Source organism: Ipomoea nil, unplaced genomic scaffold (genome assembly GCF_001879475.1).
Source record: "Ipomoea nil cultivar Tokyo-kokei standard unplaced genomic scaffold, Asagao_1.1 scaffold0706, whole genome shotgun sequence".
NCBI classification, from domain to species: Eukaryota; Viridiplantae; Streptophyta; class Magnoliopsida; order Solanales; family Convolvulaceae; genus Ipomoea; species Ipomoea nil.
This window is the reverse complement of record NW_017617134.1, coordinates 301,032-322,817: the sequence shown is the minus strand read 5'-3', so window position 1 is coordinate 322,817 and position 21,786 is coordinate 301,032. Positions and strand designations below refer to the sequence as shown.

Here is a 21,786-nt window from a genome sequence, read left to right as displayed (position 1 = left end):
GATTTTTGAAAAACAAACTAAAGAAGGCATATGTGGAGAGAGCGGGAGAACCAAAAAAAAAAAAAAAAAAAAAAAAAAAAAAAAAACTTTTTTTGAAAAGAACTGATTTTTACTCAGATAAGTAGATCCCACCATGTATGACTTGTATTTGGTCGCGTACAGCACAATCATAACGCCCAGTCAGGCACATTAATATGATGTCTTTCTTCTTTTTTCCCAAAAAAAGACTAATGATTTAGGTAACAACAATGTCAAGTTGATACACTATTTACTTAATAACTACAAAATTATAAATTCTATTTTTAAGAAGAATGATCTATTAGTCTTTTCAGTCACAAGAAATTTGCCCCATTACATTTGATTCTCAACAGCAAAAGCAATTGATTAGTCTTTTTGATATTGATAAATTTATCTTTTTATTATTTTTTGTCAACTAAAATTACGTCCATATACCTTAGATAATGACTGCGAGATTAATTTTCTTTATTACTCAATAATTTAAGGATGGTCAAAATAACAAAGTCCTTAAATTAAATTAATTTGGTTCTCGTTCAATTTAATCTGTACTTGAAATTTTGATACAAGTATCCAGTAACAATAGCTCTCAGTGCCTCTGACCTAGATGCTGCATAAAGAACTGTAAAAATCTCAGATTAAATTAACATCAAACAGCATCAATGCTGATCGCATAGTTTACCAAGTGGACACCCTCAGAAAGTGACTACTGGTATCCCCATCATCCAAAAAAGGAAAATAAGTAATCCATTGGGTGGGTTACAACTTACAAAGCTAACAGAAGTAGAAATGCACTAGAGATTATAATACAGATCCTGTTATTACAATATAGCAGGAGCAGAGAGGACTTGGTTTGAAGATGACCAGAATATTTAGCTGCATAGCATGTTAAAACTCTTAATCATCTTCCCTCTCTGGTGGAAGACCACAAGGTGCAAGCATTTTCTGCAAAAGCACACAAAAAGTATTAGATGCTACATTGCTATTGGCATTAGAAGTTGAGTCTCAAATATGAAAAGCAGAGGCACTCTCTCGTATTTTATAGTTGACTGTTGAGTCAATGTAGAAGCATAAAGCAAGCATTATACTAATTGCAGACTTGGTAAAACTCTACTATTATGAAACTAAAAATAGGAGAATCATTTTCATGAAACGGGTTTTTGACTGAAATGGTTATCTTTCATGAACGAGTGACACAAATGGACAACTTTTAAAACTTGGACAAAAGAAGGAAAAAAATCATTCAGGACTTGAGTTTCTGGTCAAAAACGCAAGTACCACTTGAGTTTATAAAATTTCTGGAATCCTTTTTTTTTCACCTGAAATACGAGAAACGCAAGTGGGCTCAGTATATATATGCCAAACGAAAGTCCCACTTGCTTTTGTGCTGTGTATTTTCATAAAGCACAAACTTGCCAGTATTGAACGCAAGTCCCAGGTGCTGTGTATTTTCAATGCCAGTATTTTGTTTTGATGAAACTGTAGTTTTTATCGTCATACGCAGAAGAAGTAATCTTGGTGGTAGCAGTAGAGATTTCAATCTTGGTGGTAGCAATAGAGATTTCAAGAAACGAAAATGGTTTCAGGGTTGGGATACTACTGTAAAAACAATTTTGATCGTCTCTGTAAAGCTACTGCATGGAGTTTCATTTTTCTCCACTGGCTCCTCCCACCAGAAATCCTGCCGTGTCTCCCGCTCCTCCATCCATCGCACAGGCTCCCCGAGGCAATGCTCCTTCCTCCCCTCCGCTTTGCTGTTCTGAATTCTTTGATCTGCCGGAGTTTTTTTTTAAAACAAACGCAAGTGGGACTTGTGTTTGTATATATCGTTTCTCATATTTCAGGAAAAAAAAAAAAAAAAGGATTCCGGAAATTTGACAAAATCAAGTGGTACTTGCGTTTTTGACCAAAAACTCAAGTCCCAAACAAGTTTTTCCTTCTTTTGTCCAAGTTTTAAAAGTTGCCCATTTGTGTCACTTGTTCATGAAAGATGACCATTTCAGTCAAAAACCCTCATGAAACTACCCAGATATGTAATATAGTTAAAAGAAAATGACCAAAGAGCCTTCAACACACAAAGCTAGAACAGAAACCACTGTCTGTCATGACAAAATATTTATTCTCAGCTTTTCGTACTCATATAAATTGGAGGTTTATTATTACATAATTGTTATTCAAATAAAATAATAAATTTTATTATTAAACATTGCAAGAAAAACATCTCATTGTGAGGAAATAAGAAAAAAAAAAAAAAAAAAAAAAAAACATTTTATGCTTGTTTGCAATTATACATAATTTGAAAATATTATGATAATAATGCCAAATCATATGATTACGGGGATACTTAGTTGCCAAATAATAGTCCAACTCAACATATTTGAGTTGGGTCATCCCTAATGGTGGGTTGGGTAGTATAACTGGATAAAATTGCTACAACATGTAAAGGTTTGGTATTAAATTGCCAAATTTTAAAGGTTTGGATATAATCAAAACAAAGTGCAAAGGTTTAGGTTTTTTTCACCAATAAGCCAAAATAAAATGTTAGGAAAAGGGAAAGGGTTATATCCTGGACTGCTAGTAGACTGTTAATTTTTTAAGCATTTCATCATGAGCAGAAAGAAAAATCAGAAACACGAGCTAAAATACAAGCTATGATTCTATTTTTATTAGAATGAGCTTAACTGAAATGGAGAGTTCAAGGCTAAGAGGGTAATAAAACTACCAAAAGGAAAAAAATAAAGTATACTTGCTTCTGAAATTAATATCAGAAAAAGTTGATCTAAGAGTGTAGTAATATATTACAGTTATGGCATGCAGTAAAATTGTAAAAAAGACTCTGATTGTCTAAATGCACTCTGGGAATATAGAAAGCAGTAAACTTGAGAAAACGCCACTCAAAAAAATCAGGCAAAATACAATAACATTAAAGCAACATTAACAAAATTCGGAGCACTAGAATTTGAAAGGCAGAGTTCCACTCATAATAATACAATAATAGTAATATGCGAAACTAACTACACACCTGCATGAAATTGTAGCGCTCTCTTCCAATAGATTCATTCTCCGCAATAGCAAAGTAGGCCAACATTGGGTAGTGGCCAATATAGGAAGCATAGCAATCGCGCTGAATATTAACTGCCCACTCACTACACACCAAATAAGAGCTATCAGTGATATTCTGGATGATAATCAGAGAAATTTTCAAAAAATTGGAATTTTAACCAGAACAGATATCAAACAATATACCAAATCCGCAAGCAGAAAATATGTAAAATAATAATAATAAATAAATAAAACAATTCGTTTAGGAAACTAACAATCTAGTCAAGTCAGCATGTCCAGTTCCTACATATCTAGCTTGCAAGTGTTCTAGCTGGGAGTTGATATTGAATCTATCACTTGCCTGCACCCACGAACATGTATAAGTAATTATATAGCAATATCAATTAGCGCACACGGCATATGAACACCAAACAAAATAGGGTTGAGAACAATGAGGAAATTTTAGGTTTTTTTTTTTTTGGGATCTTAAAGTTTAGCGTTTTGGATGCGATATGAACATTATAATTTGTATCGAATTAATTAAAAGGAAGACTAAAAATTAATAGGAATTCATTTTCAGGAATGTTACCTGCATTTTTTCCTTTCTTCCTCACTGAGTAGAAACGAGAAAGCAGCAGAAGATGTCAAGAGGAGAGAATTCTGCGTGAATAGATATGGTGTTGGATCTGGGCTGCTACTCTTTATAGGGATATTTGGGCCTGGTAGATAATTATTTATATTTTCAGGATTTTTTAATTTTATTTTATAGAACATATTTACATTCGATTTTTCCGTCCTTTCCATTTTTTATTACAATAAGGTAGATAACTGCTAGTAAACCATTGCTATAGGGAATAAGGTTCAAATTGGCCACTGAATATAACCTGAAAATGTAATTAAGTCACCGAATGAAAAAAAAAAAAAAATATATATATATATATATATATATATATATATATATATATATATATATATATATAATTATCCAGCCCGTCAACCCCCGTGGGGCGAACTTTGGTTGCATGAACTGTAGCTTGCGAATTTGGTGGGCCAACTCGCAAAAGCTCGCAAAAAATTAAGTTCGAAAAATTTTGCATGTGCATCTCTTGGAAAATGATTTCCAAAAAAAAAAAAAAAAGAGAAATCATTTCCTCTCAAAACATACATATTTTCCTTTGACTACTGCATCATTTTCCATTGACCTCATTTCTCTCCTCTTGCCAAACACTGAAAACTCGAAAAACATTTTCCGGAAGGCATTTTTCGAGCTTCCAAACGCACCCTAAACTATCATAGAATTTTACAATCCAAATAGTATGTCTAATTTACCTTCTATGTGTAATTTACAAACTATAACACATAAACAGAGCTTAACCAACGTACACCTTAAAATAGTAGTTATGAATTTTTTTCGTCACAAAAAAAAAAAGGGGGGGGGGGGGGGGGGGGGGGGGGGGGAAGAGTGGGTTAACAAGCATCAAATACATCTGGAATACAATATCTCAATCTAAAATGTGGCACTGCTACAATCACCCCTGATGAAGAAGGTAATTACAAGAGCAAGGTTACATCTTGACACAAGTTAAAAACACCAAACTACTAACAAAACACTGTTATATGCACTGGAAGAAATAATTTACACCAAGAATCAATAGGACCAATGCAAATACAGACTCCAGAAAAAACAAAATCAATCGCGGTTTCTGTCACGACTAATTACACTTCAAATAAACTACTACTGAAGAGCTGTTCGGTTTAGGATTAACATCAGTACTTTTATCCTGTATGTAATATGTTCGATTCACTATGGTTGGTCATAGTCACCCGCGTGATGCTATTGACAGGTTAGTGAGGTTCCGATTCACCGGATTTTGAGACTTCTAGCGGGGGAGGTAAGAGATTAAGGAAACTCCCCTTTGCTGATTGCGTGGAACCGGAATCTGAATCTTCACCTGTACACATGCAAACATTTACGTCTTACAAAATGTACTTGACTATGTAAAACGTTATGCGTGTTCCGCTTGTATCCAGGTAAAATGTGAGTCAAGTTAGTAAGAAAATCAATGGTGATCTGATGGTATGATCATGAAATCTACAGTTCTGTCATTAGTCAAAATGAAACTCGCTGCTAATTTATAGCACAGCCATCAAAATTAGTTGTCGGTGTTAAGAGTGTCCCACATTGATAAAATAAGTGAGCTTTATAAGTCCATCGGTTAGACTAGCTAATTAGTTGAATTCAATCTTTGGCCCATGTGCATTATAGCCCAGTTGACTGACTCTAGCCCAACCTTAATTTATAAGAGTCGGAACCACATAGGCAAGTGTTGGGCGGAGGCCGGTATGGGCCAAGTCCAGCACCATGTGGCTAGGGGGATTGTTGGGCGGAGGCCGGTAAAGGGCCAAGTCCGGCACCCTGACTCTCAAAAATGTGATGGCGGTCTATAAAAAAATAAAATTGCGCCTTCGCTACTAGCTATATCGTTTAGCATAAGTGGTAAGCACTTGATCCTAACAGTAAGCAATAGGTATTCAAGTACTAATATGCACACCAAGTATTGATGTTATAATTGTACGATGGTAAAAGGCCAACTAAAATACAGTTGCACAGAACAGATACGAAGAATGATATATGCACAGGAGAGACGAAGAAGACGTACTGAAAAGGGCCTTCACGCTAGGCCTCTTAGGTTTAGTGCTCTTCTTCTTCAATTCAGCTGAAAATAGAAAACCATTGAAGATAAATGTTAGTAGCAGGCAAAATATTGGCAGAACAAAAATTCCTCTCAGAAAGGTAGCGGGAAATAGAGATGCAGAATGAAAAGTCGCCTAGCAAGTGTCCAAGTCATAATTTTTAGAGTGGGACGAGCAAGATACCAATTCCAGGAACTTCACTTTCATTCACAATCTCATAGTTTTTGTACGTGTAACCCATAAAGTTGACATCCTTTGAAGGGAGCATCTGAAGCAAGAAAAAGAAGAAGTGGCAAAATAAGTATGCCTGAAAACACCTTGAAAAGAAGTACGGAGTTACAGTCAATCAATACAGAGATAGTAACCGGACTTCAAGAACTATCAATTGATTGACCTCTATAAACAAAATCAAGAGGCCGATTGTGTAATTTGATAAACTACTATGCGTGGAAAACAAATTTTTGGAGTTGACCACTTCTATCCAAGTACGTAAACCTATAAGAATCTTTCACAGCTAATCTGGAAGCAACAAGTGTATCTCTATTACACAGGCTCCATAAAACCAGACCTACACGACACCATAAAAGCAGGCATGCACTATTAAATTAAACGTATCCAAGCATATGCCCATGCCTTCGAAGCCCTCCTGTAAGGAGACCAACTGGAGTATACACATAAGACAGCGGAAGTGCCCAATCAACCCGTCCTCTTCTCCCAATTGCCCCAACACTCTATGGTAGCCAATAAATTTGTCTTGAAAAATATGCCAGATGCACTCACAATTAGTGTTGCAACAATCCCGCCTAGGCACCAATTAATCGGCACCTAGGCGCTAGGCACTGGCTGGCCACCTAGCGTATCACCATAACCGGTGGTCTAGGAGCCGACTAGACCGCCTAAGCGCCGCCTAGGCCTCCTAGGCACTGACAAGGTCGCCTAGTCGGCCAATTAGCTATTGTTCCCTTCTTTTTTAAATGGGTTATTTCACTCAAAACGATATCGTTTTGTGCGAAATAACCCTAAATTGTTCAAACTCTAGATGTTTTTTAGGTTAATATTTAATATTTTAGTATTAAAAAGTTTATAATTATCAAGTCTTAAAAAATTTAAAAATTTTAAACAAATTTTTAAAAAATAAAAAATACACAGGCACCTAGGTGCCGGTTAATCGCCACCGCCGCCCCCTGAGCGCCCGAACAAGTGTGAACAAAACAAATTTGAATGAAGACCATATAACGAAAGGTCACCCATTTTGTCAACAGCTATAGAGAAAATGGTCATGCAACATTCTTGGTTGCTTGGCAGATTATTATAAAACTTCAGTTGTAAAATATGAAAAAGCCATAGAAAAAATTAAAAAAAAAATCCACTTAGGTGTACTAACCTTCCTCCATGGACCTGATTTTGTTGCTGTTGGAACTTGATTATCACTCTGAAGCAACCAGAGACAACCAAATGTTAATACGTCAAGCAATTAAAAAAGTAACACAATAATGTGAAGGATAGCCAAAAGGATGACTTATTCACCTCTTCAAATTTCTCAAAATTTTGAGTATCCAACTCATCATTAACTTCTGGAATAAATGCAGCCTTCATTTGATATAATTTATCCCATTCAATACCCTTGAACCATGGGTGAGCCTGAAAAAAATAGTCAATAGGCTATTCATCAACCTCGATCTTATGAAATGTACAAAGGATTTCAAAGATAATATAAATATGTACCTTTATTTCATAAGCGCCTTTTGTTCCAAGTCTTTGTTCAACATTACATAAAAGTTTACAAATGAGATCCTTTGCTTCAGGTGATAGTTTTGCCTCCTCTGGAAATTTTAAATGTGTACGCCAGTTTACTATCTGCAGCAAAAAAGAAGACATAAGTGATGATTATGCTTAAAAGTGTTTGGTAAAATTAGCTTTATGATAAGCTGATAAATGTAAAAAGACTAAAAAGGACATCTTCATAAAATTTAAATATGTTTGTTTGCATATTAAAATTTAACATTTTGAAATGAAACTATTAGCATAATCATGATCTAGCATCCCATAATGAAGTAGCGATATTGTTATTTGGGAGGGGTAAAGGATGTCATTTATTTAAAATAATAATCATGATCTAGCGGGAGGGGATGAATAAGAGAAAAGGCCAAAAGGGTTTTAATTGGGAGGGGTGAAGGGTGTCATTTATTTAAAATAATAAGAATAAAGATGAAAAAAAAAAAAAAAAAAAAAACTAGGAAGCTACTAGCTTATTTTTGAAAAGATACCTTACAAAATAAGCTCTTATTTTAAGTTACTAGCTTATTTTTTTGGGAACATTACCAAATAGAGCTTATAGCTTATTAGTAGATTAAAATAAGCTATAAGCTCCTAGATAAGCTCTACCAAACAGAGCCAATATAGATTACCTTTCTACAAGTAGACATTGGTTCATCTGAATAGAAAGGCGGATATCCCACCAACATTTCATACATAATCGCGCCAAGTGACCACCTGAAAAAATATAATATTCCAAATAATCTAACTCAGAAGCACAGGAAACATTTTCTGTATGAAATGTAAAGGTCATAGATACTAGGTACAGACCAATCACATTCCATTCCATATCCTTTCCTCAATAAAACCTCTGGTGCAATATAATCAGGTGTACCTACAGTTGAATAAGCCTGCAGGACCAAATATGTTAGAAGTTCGCATTCCCTTCCCATAGAAAACAGCAAATGATATACTGAAGAATAGTTCAACTAAGATATGTTGAATTTGGAGGATGGAATGGCCTGGTGGGTGGAGAATAACACCACCCGCCAGTTAGGCGGAAGCAATATGAAGAATCAAGGAATAGAAAATGTGTAGATAATGTATGATTCTGTATTATCTATCTGTGTTTCTAATAAAGAAACATAGGGGGTGTTTGGTTGGATGGAAGTCAAATTCAATAGAAAATGTTTTCCTAAAAGTGTAGGAAAATGTTGTTTTATGTTGTTTGGTTGGATGGAAAATCTTTTCCATTGGAATTTGAGTTCCTAAAGTTGAAGGAAAACAAAATCCTAGCAAGACATTGGTATTTTGTTTTCCAAAGGATTTGGGAAGAAAGTATAACAATGTTGGACTATTTTACCCTCATCAAAGTTTATTAATTACACATGTATATATTATTGTTAAGGGCATATTGGTCTTTATATTCATAATTCCTTACCATTCCAAACTCAACCAAACAACAGAATTCATATTCCCAGTAATTTCTTTTCCACCAACCAAACAATGGAATCTATTTTCCTGGTAATTTGTTTTCCATGGAATTTGAATTCCATTTCCCATCAAATATTTTCTAGCGAACCAAACGAGCTGTTATAGTACATATATATATATACAAACACATAACTGTAAGTAACTATCCATAACTGACACCTATTCATAAACAGCCAACAACCCTATAGATAAACCTAACTCTTTATTTTTCAACAAAAGTCATAATCTAAATACTTGGTAACCTAGCATAGATGTACAAAATATATGATACGGGGTGAATGTGCATGCACTCCAACTAGAAGAGATCAATCACGATAACCCCAAAGTCTCTCATTTAGATCACTAATTATGGGGTATATGGTCCAGCAATTATGGGACTGTTCCTTTAGGTCCTTTTATTTGTTGGGAATTAAGAATGCAAATCATATTGAGGAAGCTTACAAGCATTCTCCTGTTCTTCTGCCAATTCTGCAGTTGCTCCTGTTGAGTGCGTTTGGGAGCTGTGGGGCGCCCGTCACTTTGTAGAGCACCGCTAAGATTATTTCCTACTGTAAAATCCTTTTCATGAAGATTGCTGCAGTCTAATGGTTTACATAATCCAAAGTCAGACAATTTCATGTGCCCATTTCTATCAAGAAGCAAGTTGTCAGGTTTTATATCTCTGCAAATTTCGAAAATAAAAAACATAAGGGTATTTCCTCCTAAACTATTGAATGAAGGCCTATATAGTAATAAGGCAATGAAATCCCAACAGACAACATAGAATTTTGCATTGACCTATGAATATAGTTGTGTTTATGGATAGATTCAATTGCAAGGACTGTTTCTCCCACGTAAAACCTTGCTTCATCTTCAGTTAAGGTATCCTTTCGCATCAATAATGTCATCATGTCTCCACCAGGAAGATATTCCATTATTAGGTAGAGGTATTCCTCATCTTGGAAAGAACAGTATAGCTTCACAATGCAATTGCTATCAACTTCTGCGAGTAGATTCCTTTCTGCTTTGACATGCTCAACCTAACACATACGAAGGCGATAACCAAATTAAGCATGTAATAAATATGCACCTCAACTTAGCGATCTGCAAATAAATATGCACCTGGCCTCGACGAAGCATTTCTGATTTCTTAAGCTTTTTCATGGCATACACATGGCCTGTTGCTTTCTCCTTGCATACTCTAACCTGAAGAACATCAGTCATTAATTATGTTTCACCTTACACAGGTCAAATATAGAAACAATTACAATGTTAGCAATATCTCAAGAATCAACTTCATAACTCACAACTAAACAATGAATATCCCACAGTTTATGCTTAAATTTCCAGGATTATTGGCACTGAATGGTTCAATGACTAAGGACAACAATTTTTTTTTTAGTACTATCGACTCTATTACAGTGTAGTATCTGTTCAATATACTTTCTCTATCAATTATAGCCCAAAGAGTCAATACCCCACCACCGGGGTTCGATCCTGTGACCTTCCCTCAAGGAGAGCCACAGAGGTGCCAATTGAACACAAGGTGCTTGGCCTGAAATATTCACAACAAACTTCACCTGAAATACTAAACCCATCAAACATGCATCTTTAACTAACGAATCCACACAATAGAGACAGACATTAAATGGATATTTTTATCAGTCATATTATCGTATGTCAGCCTAATATCAGAAATTCAGAAAGAGATGACAGAAATCAGCCACATATTCAACCTTTATAAAGGCATGCTGACTGAAATTTATAAGTGAAAGGAAATACATACTTAACAGTTTTAAAAAGCTTTTGCTCATATATAATCTATAAAAACAAATAGTTTGCACTTTTCACATTCATAACCTAATGATCGATCAAAACATGAAATATTTCAGTGTATGGTATGTTTAAGCTTGATAAGTTAGCACTGGAAGAAAAAAGACCAAAGAAAGTAAAAAAGTATGCTAAACATTTCATTAATTTAGTTACTATGTAATTGGACACTTTAAAACTTTGAAGGTGAAAACTAAAAGAGAGACAGAACATACCTCACCAAATGCACCCTTTCCTATCATTGTCAATGGCTCGAAATCATCAGTACCCATTTTATGTCTTTGGCGGCGCATGATTTCAGTCTCTTTTTTCTCAAGGTACTTCAGTATGTTGTTTTGCTCTTCCTCAGAGACCTCAGCATCGGCAAGTTTCTTTTCCAGCATGTTGCGCCTGCATCCAAATACAAACAACTATCCATGACTTTTTTCTTAAATTTCTTTAAAGAATATTACCAAAACTCTATTCATACTAGTAAAGTCCATTGCTGTCTCGAGGATTCCTTGCTGCCTGAGGCAAGCATCCATGTTTTCCCTTGTATTCAGTGAGTTACCATTTCTAGATGTTTAAGTTTAATGATTAAGGGCTTTTATTTTCTAACAAAAACTGAACAATGTGAAGATGCATATTCAAATGTCAAGAAATATGGGGTTCACTAAAAAGGAGTCATCAAGCTAAGAATGCTAGCCATGCCAGTTAAGTCACTAGGTCAAATATGTATGGAGTCATCAAGTGAAGAATGATAGTCATGCCCATTGAATCATTAGGCCAAACATGTATTTAGACTATTAGACACTCTAACCCACCAAAGGAATCTGACCTTACAATTAAGGGAAAAATGCATTTTTAGTCCTTCAGTTGTTCCTTGCTAGCCGTTTTAGTCCCTAACTTTTTACCATTGCAATATACACCCCCTAACTCTTCAAAAAAATTGCAGTTTTAACCCCTAGATCAACAAAACTATTAAACTATATTAAAATATTACTTAGTACATGTTTAACGGAAAGAGAGAATTGTAACGGAATGGATGACAGTATCATACCGCTCCCTGCGCTCCTGCAGGCTCTTCATTTGCTCCTTGTAATGATTTTCTATATACTGCTTAGCAACAGCAACCTTTTGCTTTGTGGCATTTGATGGTGCTGCGTCATTTGCAGGCGAATTCAACCCTTCCTTCCCAGTACTAGTAGTTTCTTTCTTGTAAGGCTTTGGTTTTTCTCTAGGACTAAACTTACTAAACCAACGCCGTGTAGCCTCCATCCAGCTCACTAAACCAACTTCTTACTTCAGATTGGAGAACTGTAATTCCAAGTACTACAAATCTATGAACTCGAATATTTGCTTTTCTTCCACACAGAGTATCCCAAACATCAATTAAAATTCCGATGACGAAAAAGTTGGATTCTCTGCAATGGGAAAGAACAAACAAAAAATGGTAATTCAACTGTATAAGGTAAATTTCTTACTTTATGTAAACAACACATCTTGGTGGGTAACTAAACAAAAATCAAAAGTGTAAGCTTCCATAATCTTAATTAAACTGACATTGTTTCATGTATAATGGTCTCAAAACCAAAAAAAAAATGAAGTTTTACACCATCAGTACGTAACATCAAATTAAGTAACCATACACTCCAGTGATTTCGTTCCTTTTTTACCCTCTGATACTAAGCACAAACACCCACCACTTTTCCTCTTGAGCATTATAGCAATGACTATGGAAGGTAAACCCACCTCAAATTCATATCCACCTTCAATACAATTCATATAAGATACCATATACTTCTAAATCAATTGAAAATATATGGTCATTGAAAAGGATATTTACCAGTTAACCACTAACTTATCTGACAGATCCAAAAAAAAAAAAAAAAAAAAAAAAAAAGGAAAACCAGAAATAACACATAGCAAAAACATATAAACCCAAACAAAATTGATATCATTGAGAGAACATAGAGAGAAATAAAGAGCCCACTTGACCAAATGCAGATAAATTCCCATTCAACAAATAATCGCATAATCTTAAACCCTGCACAAAGGACTTGATCATAATTAAATAATCAACCAAAATTTACACCAAACGCTGAACTAAACAAAATTTTGCAAAGTTAAAACTTAAAGAATCCATCAAAGGGGAAACCAATAAACTACAAAAATTCAAGCTTTAAAATCATAATTTCACGCATCAGCCGATCCAGAAAGAACCAAAAACTTAATCAAATGCAAAAAGAAACAAAAATCCAAACTTTACTATAATATCCATACCAAGTTGAAATCCCCTTTACTTAAAACGCGGAAATTTTACCTGAATTCAGCTGCCTTTTGACTTTAACCAATCGAACCGGCCGGTGTACAGCGAACTAACTTAATCTCAGAATAGTCCTGAAATTTGGTAACTTTATTGAGAAAAAAAGAAAGCTAGAGAGAGTAGTAGAAAGGGTGCTTAATCGTAGAAGAAACCCACAACGTAGTAGTAGTGCTGTGATGGCATCAATTCACCATAAGCTCACATACAAAACGCTTTACTGAGAGAGAGAATAGGAAACCTTTTTCTTTTTATTATATTTTTGGCAATTAGTTCATTTAATGGAAGCCAAATACCTTAGACCTCAATGATAATTTTGTGATTCTCTCTAAGGTCACATATTTGAACCCTAATAAAAGTTAATAATACTAAAAAAATTTATTTTGCATAATGTTTTTCACTTTTCCAATTAATAATGATTACTTTTTATAAAGTAATGTTATTTTTCCTCTTTATTTTACTTCATAATATTCACATATGACTTAGACTTCTTATTTATTTGATGTCGTAAATTAGGTTATCTTATTCTTACAATTAAAAACTAAAATCTACTTATTAATAAAATATAAAATAAACTAACTAAATATTACATGTTAGGATGTGAAATACGGAGAAGATGTAGCATTGCTCATTTTTATATATCTAAAAAAATAATAATAAGATATTTTCTATACTCTTAATATTTCTTTTGATTTTTTTAAATTTTATCAAAATAAAAAAAAATAAGAAGTGAAATAACAACGAGATAAATCTACCTCTATCATGAACCCACCCCTAACAGGGCGTTTGGTTGGGGGATTTTAAATTCCCTTCCCACTTAATTCTCACCTAATTCCAAAGGCCATTAAATTCCGTAGTTTGGTTGGTGGGAATTGCAATGCCATGGAATTGCAATTCCCCCATTTTCATGGAATTAAAATCTCATGTCCCACTGGTATTTTAATTCCTGGGAAAAAAAGATAGTGATGAGTCAAAATTACCCCTTCCTTTTTTTTTAACCTAAAATTAATGTCTAACAACAACAATGGACATTTTTGACTTTATACTACTTATTCCCTTTCAATTCCCATGTATACCAAACATTGGAATTGAAATTCCCAGTAATTCTATTCCTGTCAACCAAACACTGGAATTTAAATTCCCACTTCATTCCCAGTGATGGATTTAATTAACCCGGGGGTGTGCCCGGATCAATAAATCCGGATAAGAACGTAATATAATAAGAATAATAAGCGAATAATATAGAACGATGTCGTAAAGGTCGCGGTAGACCGTATATTATATTAATTGCCGTAGTATTTGGCTATTACAAAGATTTGGTAGGACAAAAGTGTGTAATAATCGTATAATGTGGAACAAATTGCCCTTTGTTAGGACATGGAGGGGGGTTTTTATACAAGCAAACCCCCAAACCGCCTCCCCTTAAATCGGGCCCCGGTGGACCGGGTCGGGTCGGGTCCCGAGCTCGGGTAGGACCGAGCTCCACGTAGGTCGGCTCGGGTCGGGGCACCTCCATGGTGCTCCGGACCCGCGTTGCTCTTGGGCACCTCCGTGGTCCCCCGGGTCCGTGTTGCTCTTGGGCACCTCCGTGGACCCCCGGGTCCGTGTTGCTCTTGGACACCTCCGTGGTCCCCCGGGTCCGTGTTGCTCTTAGGCACCTCCATGGTCCCCCGGGTCCGTGTTGCTCTTGGGCACCTCCGTGGTCCCCCGGGTTCGTGCTGCTCTTGGGCTCCACCAAGATGCTCCGGGTCCATGTTGCTACCCCGGGTCGGATCGTGGGTATAATATATCCATCACCCAGTAATTCAACTCCCATGGAATTACAATTCCTTTCCCACATAATTCTCCCCTCCAACCAAACGCCCTGTAAGGTTCATCCCCTTATCAACCATTGAATGTGTAAATCAAGTCTCAATATATTTTTTTTTGAAAGGACAAGTCTCAATATATAAATACGTTATTGTTGTAATATATTCTGTGATAAATTTTTTTTTTTTTAGAAAGAAATAATTATATTATTTATTAGTTAGTGTGATAATGTATGCAAGTCAATACTCCGTATCATTTTTTTCAAAAACAAATTAAATATTATAAATCACAAATCTTGCAGTAAATTCACGTAGATCAAAACTTATAATTCCTCTTCGTAGACAACAAATTGCAATCCCAAGAGCACCTGAAATGCATTAAATGGTATGACCAATATCACTACTTACATTAATTATAATTAGTTAAGCAAGTGAGTTATTATTAAATGTTATATATTATATTAAAGAAATTTGTTATATGTTATATTAAAGAAATTTCATTCATATATGTATTATGTTATCATTTAACAAAGTCAAAAACTTTATGATCAAACGACATAACTGAGACCCTTTCAAAGGGTAGGCCATCTACTCCGCTGGGGTTTGAACTTGCGATCTTTTCTTTGGGAAAGTTACTGTTATGCCGCTTGACCACAAGATCTTTGACAAGTTGATAATATAATAGGTCCATTTTATTTGTCATCCCAATTTTATTATTTGAAAATCAAATGAATTTTGTATGTTTTAAATAAAACTTTGTATGTTATTTTAAATATATTCATCAATAGTTATTATAAAACAAAAAAAATATTTGATCCAATTTTATTTACTTAAATTGAATACATAAAGTGAAAAGAATCTGTGACCTATTTATATATATATGCCTCAAAAATAAATTTCTTCATTATCAAATACTCCATGTGATAATGACATCTAAGGCATGAAGGTCTCAAATTCTCAATAGTTGGCTGCCACTGCACAGTTGACCACAAAAAAATCAAGAATGACTTGCCTGCAAATCTAATTTATTTTAATTTAAAAATTTACTCTTTTTTATTTTTTGGATCACTGGGAAAGGAACTCATTACCAGTGCTACTGATTGTTTACGATAATTCTTCTCGATCTATTAAGTGAACTGTCTAACAAACTCATCACTAGAAAATCTGCACATTTATTGTGTAAGATTTTTCGATTCTTTTTTTTAAAAAAAAAAATTATAAAAACATTATTATAAATATATTCCCCTATCACAATACTGGAGGGGAAAATAACTTTACATATTTGCAATGGTTGCTTGATTTGGACCACTTGAAAATGTTGCCCTTTAAGTTTGGTCAAGTCTAAGAATTTCCATATATGATATGTTGTAGTCTAGTGTTCAATCAGCTGATTGGGCGGTGTCCAATAACGCGTTTTCAGATTGAGCCTTATCTCACTTCAATTTTTCTTTCAACATTATATTCATTAGGTGTCACCCATACATCCCATTGCATTGCCAGCTATGTTCATTGCATAATAATCCTATTCAACTCTTTTTCATTTCTAATACCACTTGTTAGGATCAGTGTTTATCACTACGCCGAAAATTATAATTAGTAACAAAGATACTCCGCACAACTTTATTTTCTTATATCCTCTACATTTTCGATAGACGGTGCTGGACTTGACCCTTTTACTCCGTACAACTTTATTTTCTTATATCCTCTACATTTTCGATAGACAAGGTGCTGGACTTAACCCTTTAAGACCCTTCGCCGACTGGACTTGACTCTGTAAAGCCTCCACCCAACAATCTTCCAAGGAGTGCTAGACTCAATCTTCCAAGGAGTGCTGGACTTAACCATTTAAGAGCCTTCCAAGGAGTGCTGGACTCAATCTTCCAAGGAGTGCTGGACTTAACCATTTAAGAGCCTCCGTCGACTGGACTTGACTCTTTAAAGCCTCCAACCAACAATCTTTCAAGCGATCTGGTGTTGAACATAGCCCTTCATCGGCCTCTACCCAGCATATCTTTATCCCGATTTGAAGAATATAAAGTTCTATATAAGAAATCTCAAGATTGATCCTTATCCCGACAGAAAAGCTCGGGTCCAAAAGTATATACTACAATAGTTGTTATTTTGGGTACCAAAATATATAGCAACAATAAGAGGAAGCCTATATAAATAACACAATAATTGACTGTATGTGACAGCAATATGACACAGATCAGTTAATGAAGAATGGCCTGTAAATGCATCTTGTCTGTAAAGCTATATAAGTTATCAACTACACCAAACCATGGGAGCAAAATAGAACATTGGGGGTTAAAGGAAACCAGATTGGGAAACAAATAACGTGTGCTGCAAAACGAAATCGATATCTCCAGGGCCTTGGGGGCGCTTCTTGATTCCCAAAGGTAGGATTAAAATGGCTTCTTGGGGAAATCTCGTTTTTCTAATCTGTAGCTATGATGCTCTCACTTGTCAGCCATAGTTTCTTTTGGACGATGAACATGACTTCGTCTCCCTCCTGATCGGGATCTGAAGAAGAATCAGATGTTCCGACGGCTTCCCAGTGCAATGCATGCACATACTTCTTCACAAAATCAATAACGTGCTGTTTATCCCGGATGATAATGAAACCAGTGGGCCTTAGAATGCGATCCATCTCGAGCAACAGATCCTCGCCGCTACAACCTTTCTTCTCAATGTCAGAAAATACAGTCGAAGCATGGAGCAAATCGTATGTCCTGGGATATGTTGAAAAGGCTTCACACCTGCATACGTAAAGGGAACACACGACGAACATCAATTGTCAGCCAAGTATAAATTTGCAATCAATACCAAAAGGTAAAACTTGGGGCAAAAATTTGTTAGTGTTAGAAATATAACAAGATGGTTATAAACAATAGTTTATCCAGATACCAGTTATGAATTGAGCCAATCAGGCCTCGATCATATACAATCTTGAGTGTGTTGGGTCCATCTTCGGGGACAACATTCATTACCCATACATCCTTCTCCTTCAAAGCAGCTGCAAATGAACCCAAGTTTGCCTTCATGTCCATAATATTCCTCACAGTGTCTGATGAAACTTTGGGACCCAAAATCCTCCAATAACTATCAACCCTCCGCCGCCAGAGTTCCTGTGCATGAAGTATACATTTAGGTTTCTCGCATTTATTTCTTGTAATTACAAATGTCTCTGAGTTGTCAAAATACTGTTAAGTAGAGATTACCGTATCCTTTTCGAACATTTCATTAGAATACCCAAAATCAGCAAGCCGAGGAGGAGGTGTGATCAATCGAGCTGGCCAAGGTGCCAATCCACTTCCCTTGGTTTTGTGGTCATCTAATTCAACAACAAAAAAAGGCAAATAAATGGAAATACAAATAAGAAAGACATTAATCTTATTCAAAAGTTTCACGGGAAGACGTTTTGCACAAATGGTCACCAAGAAGCCAAAAAAAAAAAGGTAGGAGAAGACTGAAGAGACACAACTAAAGTTGAAAATGGAAATGCAAATAAGAAATAAAGAAATACTGGTAGGTGAAATGAAATGAATGAGTAAAATGGGCATAAATGATGCTTCAGCATTCTCTCAATCTCAATGCAGACAAGACAAATATGAGAGCACAAGACACTTACGGTCAGAATAAGGCGATATGCATGCCTCCATTGGAACACCCCACACTGCATCTGGATCATTGTCAGATCGGCAGAGAGGTGGCTGAGTAGCTGGTTCTCTTGCCATGTAACAGTCATTATCTAAAGGTTTAACCCAAATGACTGTTTGGTTCTTTTTAGCAGCTATCCTCCAGCACATGCGTTCTACAAGTGCACTCATTTGTTTCCATATTCTAAGATCTTCTTCATCCTGAGCATATGCTTCAGGGGATGAGTAGGCAAAATAGCCTCCGGGTCTAAGAACCCTATCTAACTCAAGAAGAAGGATCCCATCCCTTTGCAACCAATCAATCCTACAACGAGAACAATGAGCAAATTCAAATGAACGGCTTGGATAAGGAAGTCTCTTTGTTCCAAGAACACCGAGATATGCAGGAATTCCTCTTTCTAAGGCAAACTGGATCTGATTCTGATGCACATCATTTGGTGCCAAGGACATTGCTATTATATTGGATGAAAGAAGATAGCCTCCAAAACTAGCAACACCGCAACCAACATCAAGAACTGTTCGTATATTCCCCTCATTGTTCAAGATATTGTTTGAAAAGTTCAACATCTGCAAATTGGGCCACCGGAATGACACAGTCAGTGTTTGGACATTCTTAATTTTCTTTTCATTGTTAATACTTAGCCAAAATATAGGTTTGAATCCCTTACATTTGCAATTGAAGCAATATATTTGTCAGCTCCTTTGTGGAAATGAGTGCCTCCTCCTGGAAATATAATCTTTTCACCCTTGACAACCATCCAGTTCTGATCTGATTTCTCTTGAGCAAGGTGCGTATGAGGTATGTTTGCTTTCCAGACCTCATCTCTACTTTTCGGCCACTTAATAGGTATCTATTATTGCACCAAAATATTTAAAAATAAATAAATAAAAGATGACTCATTTACACTAGCATAAGAGAATTCTGAAATTAGAAACCCTCTTGCTACTATGTTAGCATACTCTCTCACCTTGTATCCTGCAGGGGGAGGAATCAGGCAATTGAACCGCCTTTCAGGCATAGGACAATGTCTTTCATAGTGCTCCATCAAAGATAGGTCCAGCTTCAATCTCATTTGGTATATGAGATTTCTGTCTAGACAGGGAATTAGTTCTGAATGTCGATCATCGCAAACCTTCAAAAGCAAAAAATAAAAAATAAAAACCGGAAATGCATGAAACTTAAAACAAGTTCTGTCTAAACAAGTTGATCACTATATACAATAAAAATAGTGATTTGTGGTTTTGCTTTACAAGCTACATGATGTGGATGGAGGAGAGTACTTTCCACAAAACTGTTATTGTTATATAACTTACAGGAAAGCTTTTCAGGACAACACCGTCATTGCCACCTTCCAGCCCAAAATTTTCATCTTGCTTAACATCACCATCATCATCTCCACCCAAGTAAGAAGACCCTAGTTTCCTCAAAGACCGGCTTCCATACTCTAGGGCAGACTCACCACTGCTCTTAGAGCCAAAATACACATAAAGAAAAACGAGAAAGATTGCAATAACACCAACATAAGTTAACAGGCGCTTCTTCTGCACTCCGTCAGACCTCCCTCTCATCTTTTATGTAGCTTTAGTATCCTCAACAGAATATAAAAAGCTTCACCTTTTGACTTCAGTTCTTATAAATACTGAAATAATCTCATAACTAGATGAGTTCACTCCAAGATCCACGATTTATTGATTGATAATTGTTAGATTCTTTTGACTATCGGTCTTTGCGATTGATGAAAAACCTGTTCAGTCAAATGTTTAACCATCAGAACAACTTGAGGGTTATCAACAGTAAACACTGAACATTAATTAAGGACACGCTTAAAAATATCTGCTCAACTAAAATAGAGGAATTTAATTAGTATGCAGATAGAATAGTGCTTTCTCTGCACAACCACTACCATAACAACATAACTGTGTAAGGAAAAATAGAAATTAAGATTCTTACTACTTGATATTAATCAAAACATCCAATAAACCAGGAAAAAAAAAAAAAAAAAAAAAAAAAAAAAAAAAAAAAAAAACTAAGGATTAATAAACCCATGTAGACATCACAAAATAAATACTTTGGAAAAAAAAAAAGATAAAAGAAAAAGATATTCATACAGTTGAATTCCATTAACTTTAAAACAAATACACTGTAATATTTAACACATTCACATCTTATACATTATAATCATATTACTGATATCAAAGCCTCTCAGCAATGAAATTTAGACAGAACTCTAAAGAACCTACTCCGTCTGATGTAATGGAGGATATTTTGTAAGACTACTACCATGGGCCACAATTTGGATGGTAAACAATCCAAACATTCTTTAATCATTTTAACTTAACACTTAACCAACACATTCTTTAATCATTTTAACTTAACACTTAACCAACATATATTCTAAATGTGCATCTAAACATTTTTTGCAGTCAATATCACAGATCATTCCTGGCTCCATAGAGATATCAGCACAAATCCAAAGAAACACTCAGAATAAACAGTAAAAGTATATATCAATCCCCACCCCCCTCCTGCATGAGAAAAAGCCACTTCAAGAGAGATGGCGTATGGTGTTCCTAATGTATAATAACCAAAACCGAGAAGCAAAAAACAAAGCTACAAGCTTTAGATTCTTTTTTGTTTTTTCAGGCCAAGATTTCTTTTCAGAACTTTAAACACAACATTTACTTCACCCCACGTCTAGTTATACTCCTACACGTCAGCAAAATAAAATCTGTTTATACATTTAAATGGAAACTGAATAAACTACGAGGTTGTTCATGCATCGTTAATCAAAATCTACAATGCAGATCTGCAATCAAGCATTGACTAAGCTAACAATACGAGCTTAAAAATCCAATCATCTCAATAATCAGGAGTAATGAGAGGGATAACAAAGAAATCAGATCCGAGTAAAGAACACTCACTGGATTGGAATGATTAATTGTCGGTGCAGATCTGAATTTGGAAGAATATCTAAAGAGAGAAATTGATAAAGTCTAGGAATTGAGAATTCAAAATCAGTGTTTCAGAATTGAGAAGAAATGGAATTGATATAGAGAGAAAGCGAGAGAGTACTCATGGAAGCATAGAAGGGTTAGATCTCAGTTTCTGAGTATCGGTGGGACTGTGGGAGCAAATTTTGTGGATTTCTTATAACCCGGTTCGGCTTGAACCAAATCGGGTATGTTAATGTAGGTTCCAACTTTGGTT

General features: G+C 35.4%; 3 protein-coding genes across 3 annotated transcripts; all 3 read right to left on the bottom strand.

Annotated features, from left to right (window-relative positions):
* Positions 1-630: 630 nt before the first annotated feature.
* On the bottom strand, positions 631-3,766 carry LOC109176451 (uncharacterized protein At4g14342-like). The gene is made up of 4 exons (XM_019325880.1): positions 3,647-3,766; positions 3,333-3,418; positions 3,038-3,161; positions 631-960 (listed from the first exon to the last, which is right to left on the bottom strand). The coding sequence occupies exons 1-4, from the start codon at positions 3,650-3,652 to the stop codon at positions 913-915; spliced, it is 264 nt and encodes an 87-aa protein (XP_019181425.1). The 5' UTR covers positions 3,653-3,766; the 3' UTR covers positions 631-912.
* Positions 3,767-4,520: 754 nt separating this feature from the next.
* Positions 4,521-13,360, bottom strand: LOC109176447 (serine/threonine-protein kinase 38-like). The gene is made up of 14 exons (XM_019325877.1): positions 13,112-13,360; positions 11,849-12,212; positions 11,025-11,199; positions 10,102-10,185; positions 9,778-10,019; positions 9,442-9,661; positions 8,338-8,417; positions 8,160-8,244; positions 7,477-7,608; positions 7,279-7,392; positions 7,136-7,183; positions 5,935-6,019; positions 5,718-5,774; positions 4,521-5,009 (listed from the first exon to the last, which is right to left on the bottom strand). Exons 2-14 carry the CDS (start codon positions 12,064-12,066, stop codon positions 4,903-4,905), a joined length of 1,647 nt encoding a protein of 548 aa, XP_019181422.1. The 5' UTR covers positions 12,067-12,212; positions 13,112-13,360; the 3' UTR covers positions 4,521-4,902.
* A 3,695-nt stretch (positions 13,361-17,055) lies between these two features.
* LOC109176446 (probable methyltransferase PMT3) lies at positions 17,056-21,752 on the bottom strand. Its single transcript, XM_019325876.1, has 8 exons — positions 21,501-21,752; positions 19,893-20,323; positions 19,547-19,711; positions 19,247-19,429; positions 18,551-19,145; positions 18,141-18,253; positions 17,827-18,047; positions 17,056-17,678 (listed from the first exon to the last, which is right to left on the bottom strand). The coding sequence occupies exons 2-8, from the start codon at positions 20,145-20,147 to the stop codon at positions 17,357-17,359; spliced, it is 1,854 nt and encodes a 617-aa protein (XP_019181421.1). The 5' UTR covers positions 20,148-20,323; positions 21,501-21,752; the 3' UTR covers positions 17,056-17,356.
* Positions 21,753-21,786: the final 34 nt, after the last annotated feature.

Bases quoted from the DNA above. Each gene is read 5' to 3' on its own strand.
- LOC109176451 (XM_019325880.1), bottom strand. The intron at 3,162-3,332 runs GTTAGTTTCCTA...TTTGGTGTGTAG, and splicing joins CATGCTGACTTGACTAGATT to TGAGTGGGCAGTTAATATTC. The intron at 961-3,037 runs GTGTGTAGTTAG...GTGCTTTTGCAG, and splicing joins AGCGCTACAATTTCATGCAG to AAAATGCTTGCACCTTGTGG.
- LOC109176447 (XM_019325877.1), bottom strand. From the start codon at position 12,066: ATGGAGGCTACACGGCGTTGGTTTAGTAAGTTTAGTCCTAGAGAAAAA. The intron at 8,418-9,441 runs GTAAGCTTCCTC...TTGGTCCTGCAG, and splicing joins AGAAGAACAGGAGAATGCTT to GCTTATTCAACTGTAGGTAC. The intron at 7,393-7,476 runs GTACATATTTAT...TATTTTTTTCAG, and splicing joins AAGGCGCTTATGAAATAAAG to GCTCACCCATGGTTCAAGGG.
- LOC109176446 (XM_019325876.1), bottom strand. From the start codon at position 20,147: ATGAGAGGGAGGTCTGACGGAGTGCAGAAGAAGCGCCTGTTAACTTAT. The intron at 19,146-19,246 runs GTAAGGGATTCA...CCCAATTTGCAG, and splicing joins ATATTGCTTCAATTGCAAAT to ATGTTGAACTTTTCAAACAA. The intron at 18,048-18,140 runs GTAATCTCTACT...CTTCATGCACAG, and splicing joins AAATGTTCGAAAAGGATACG to GAACTCTGGCGGCGGAGGGT.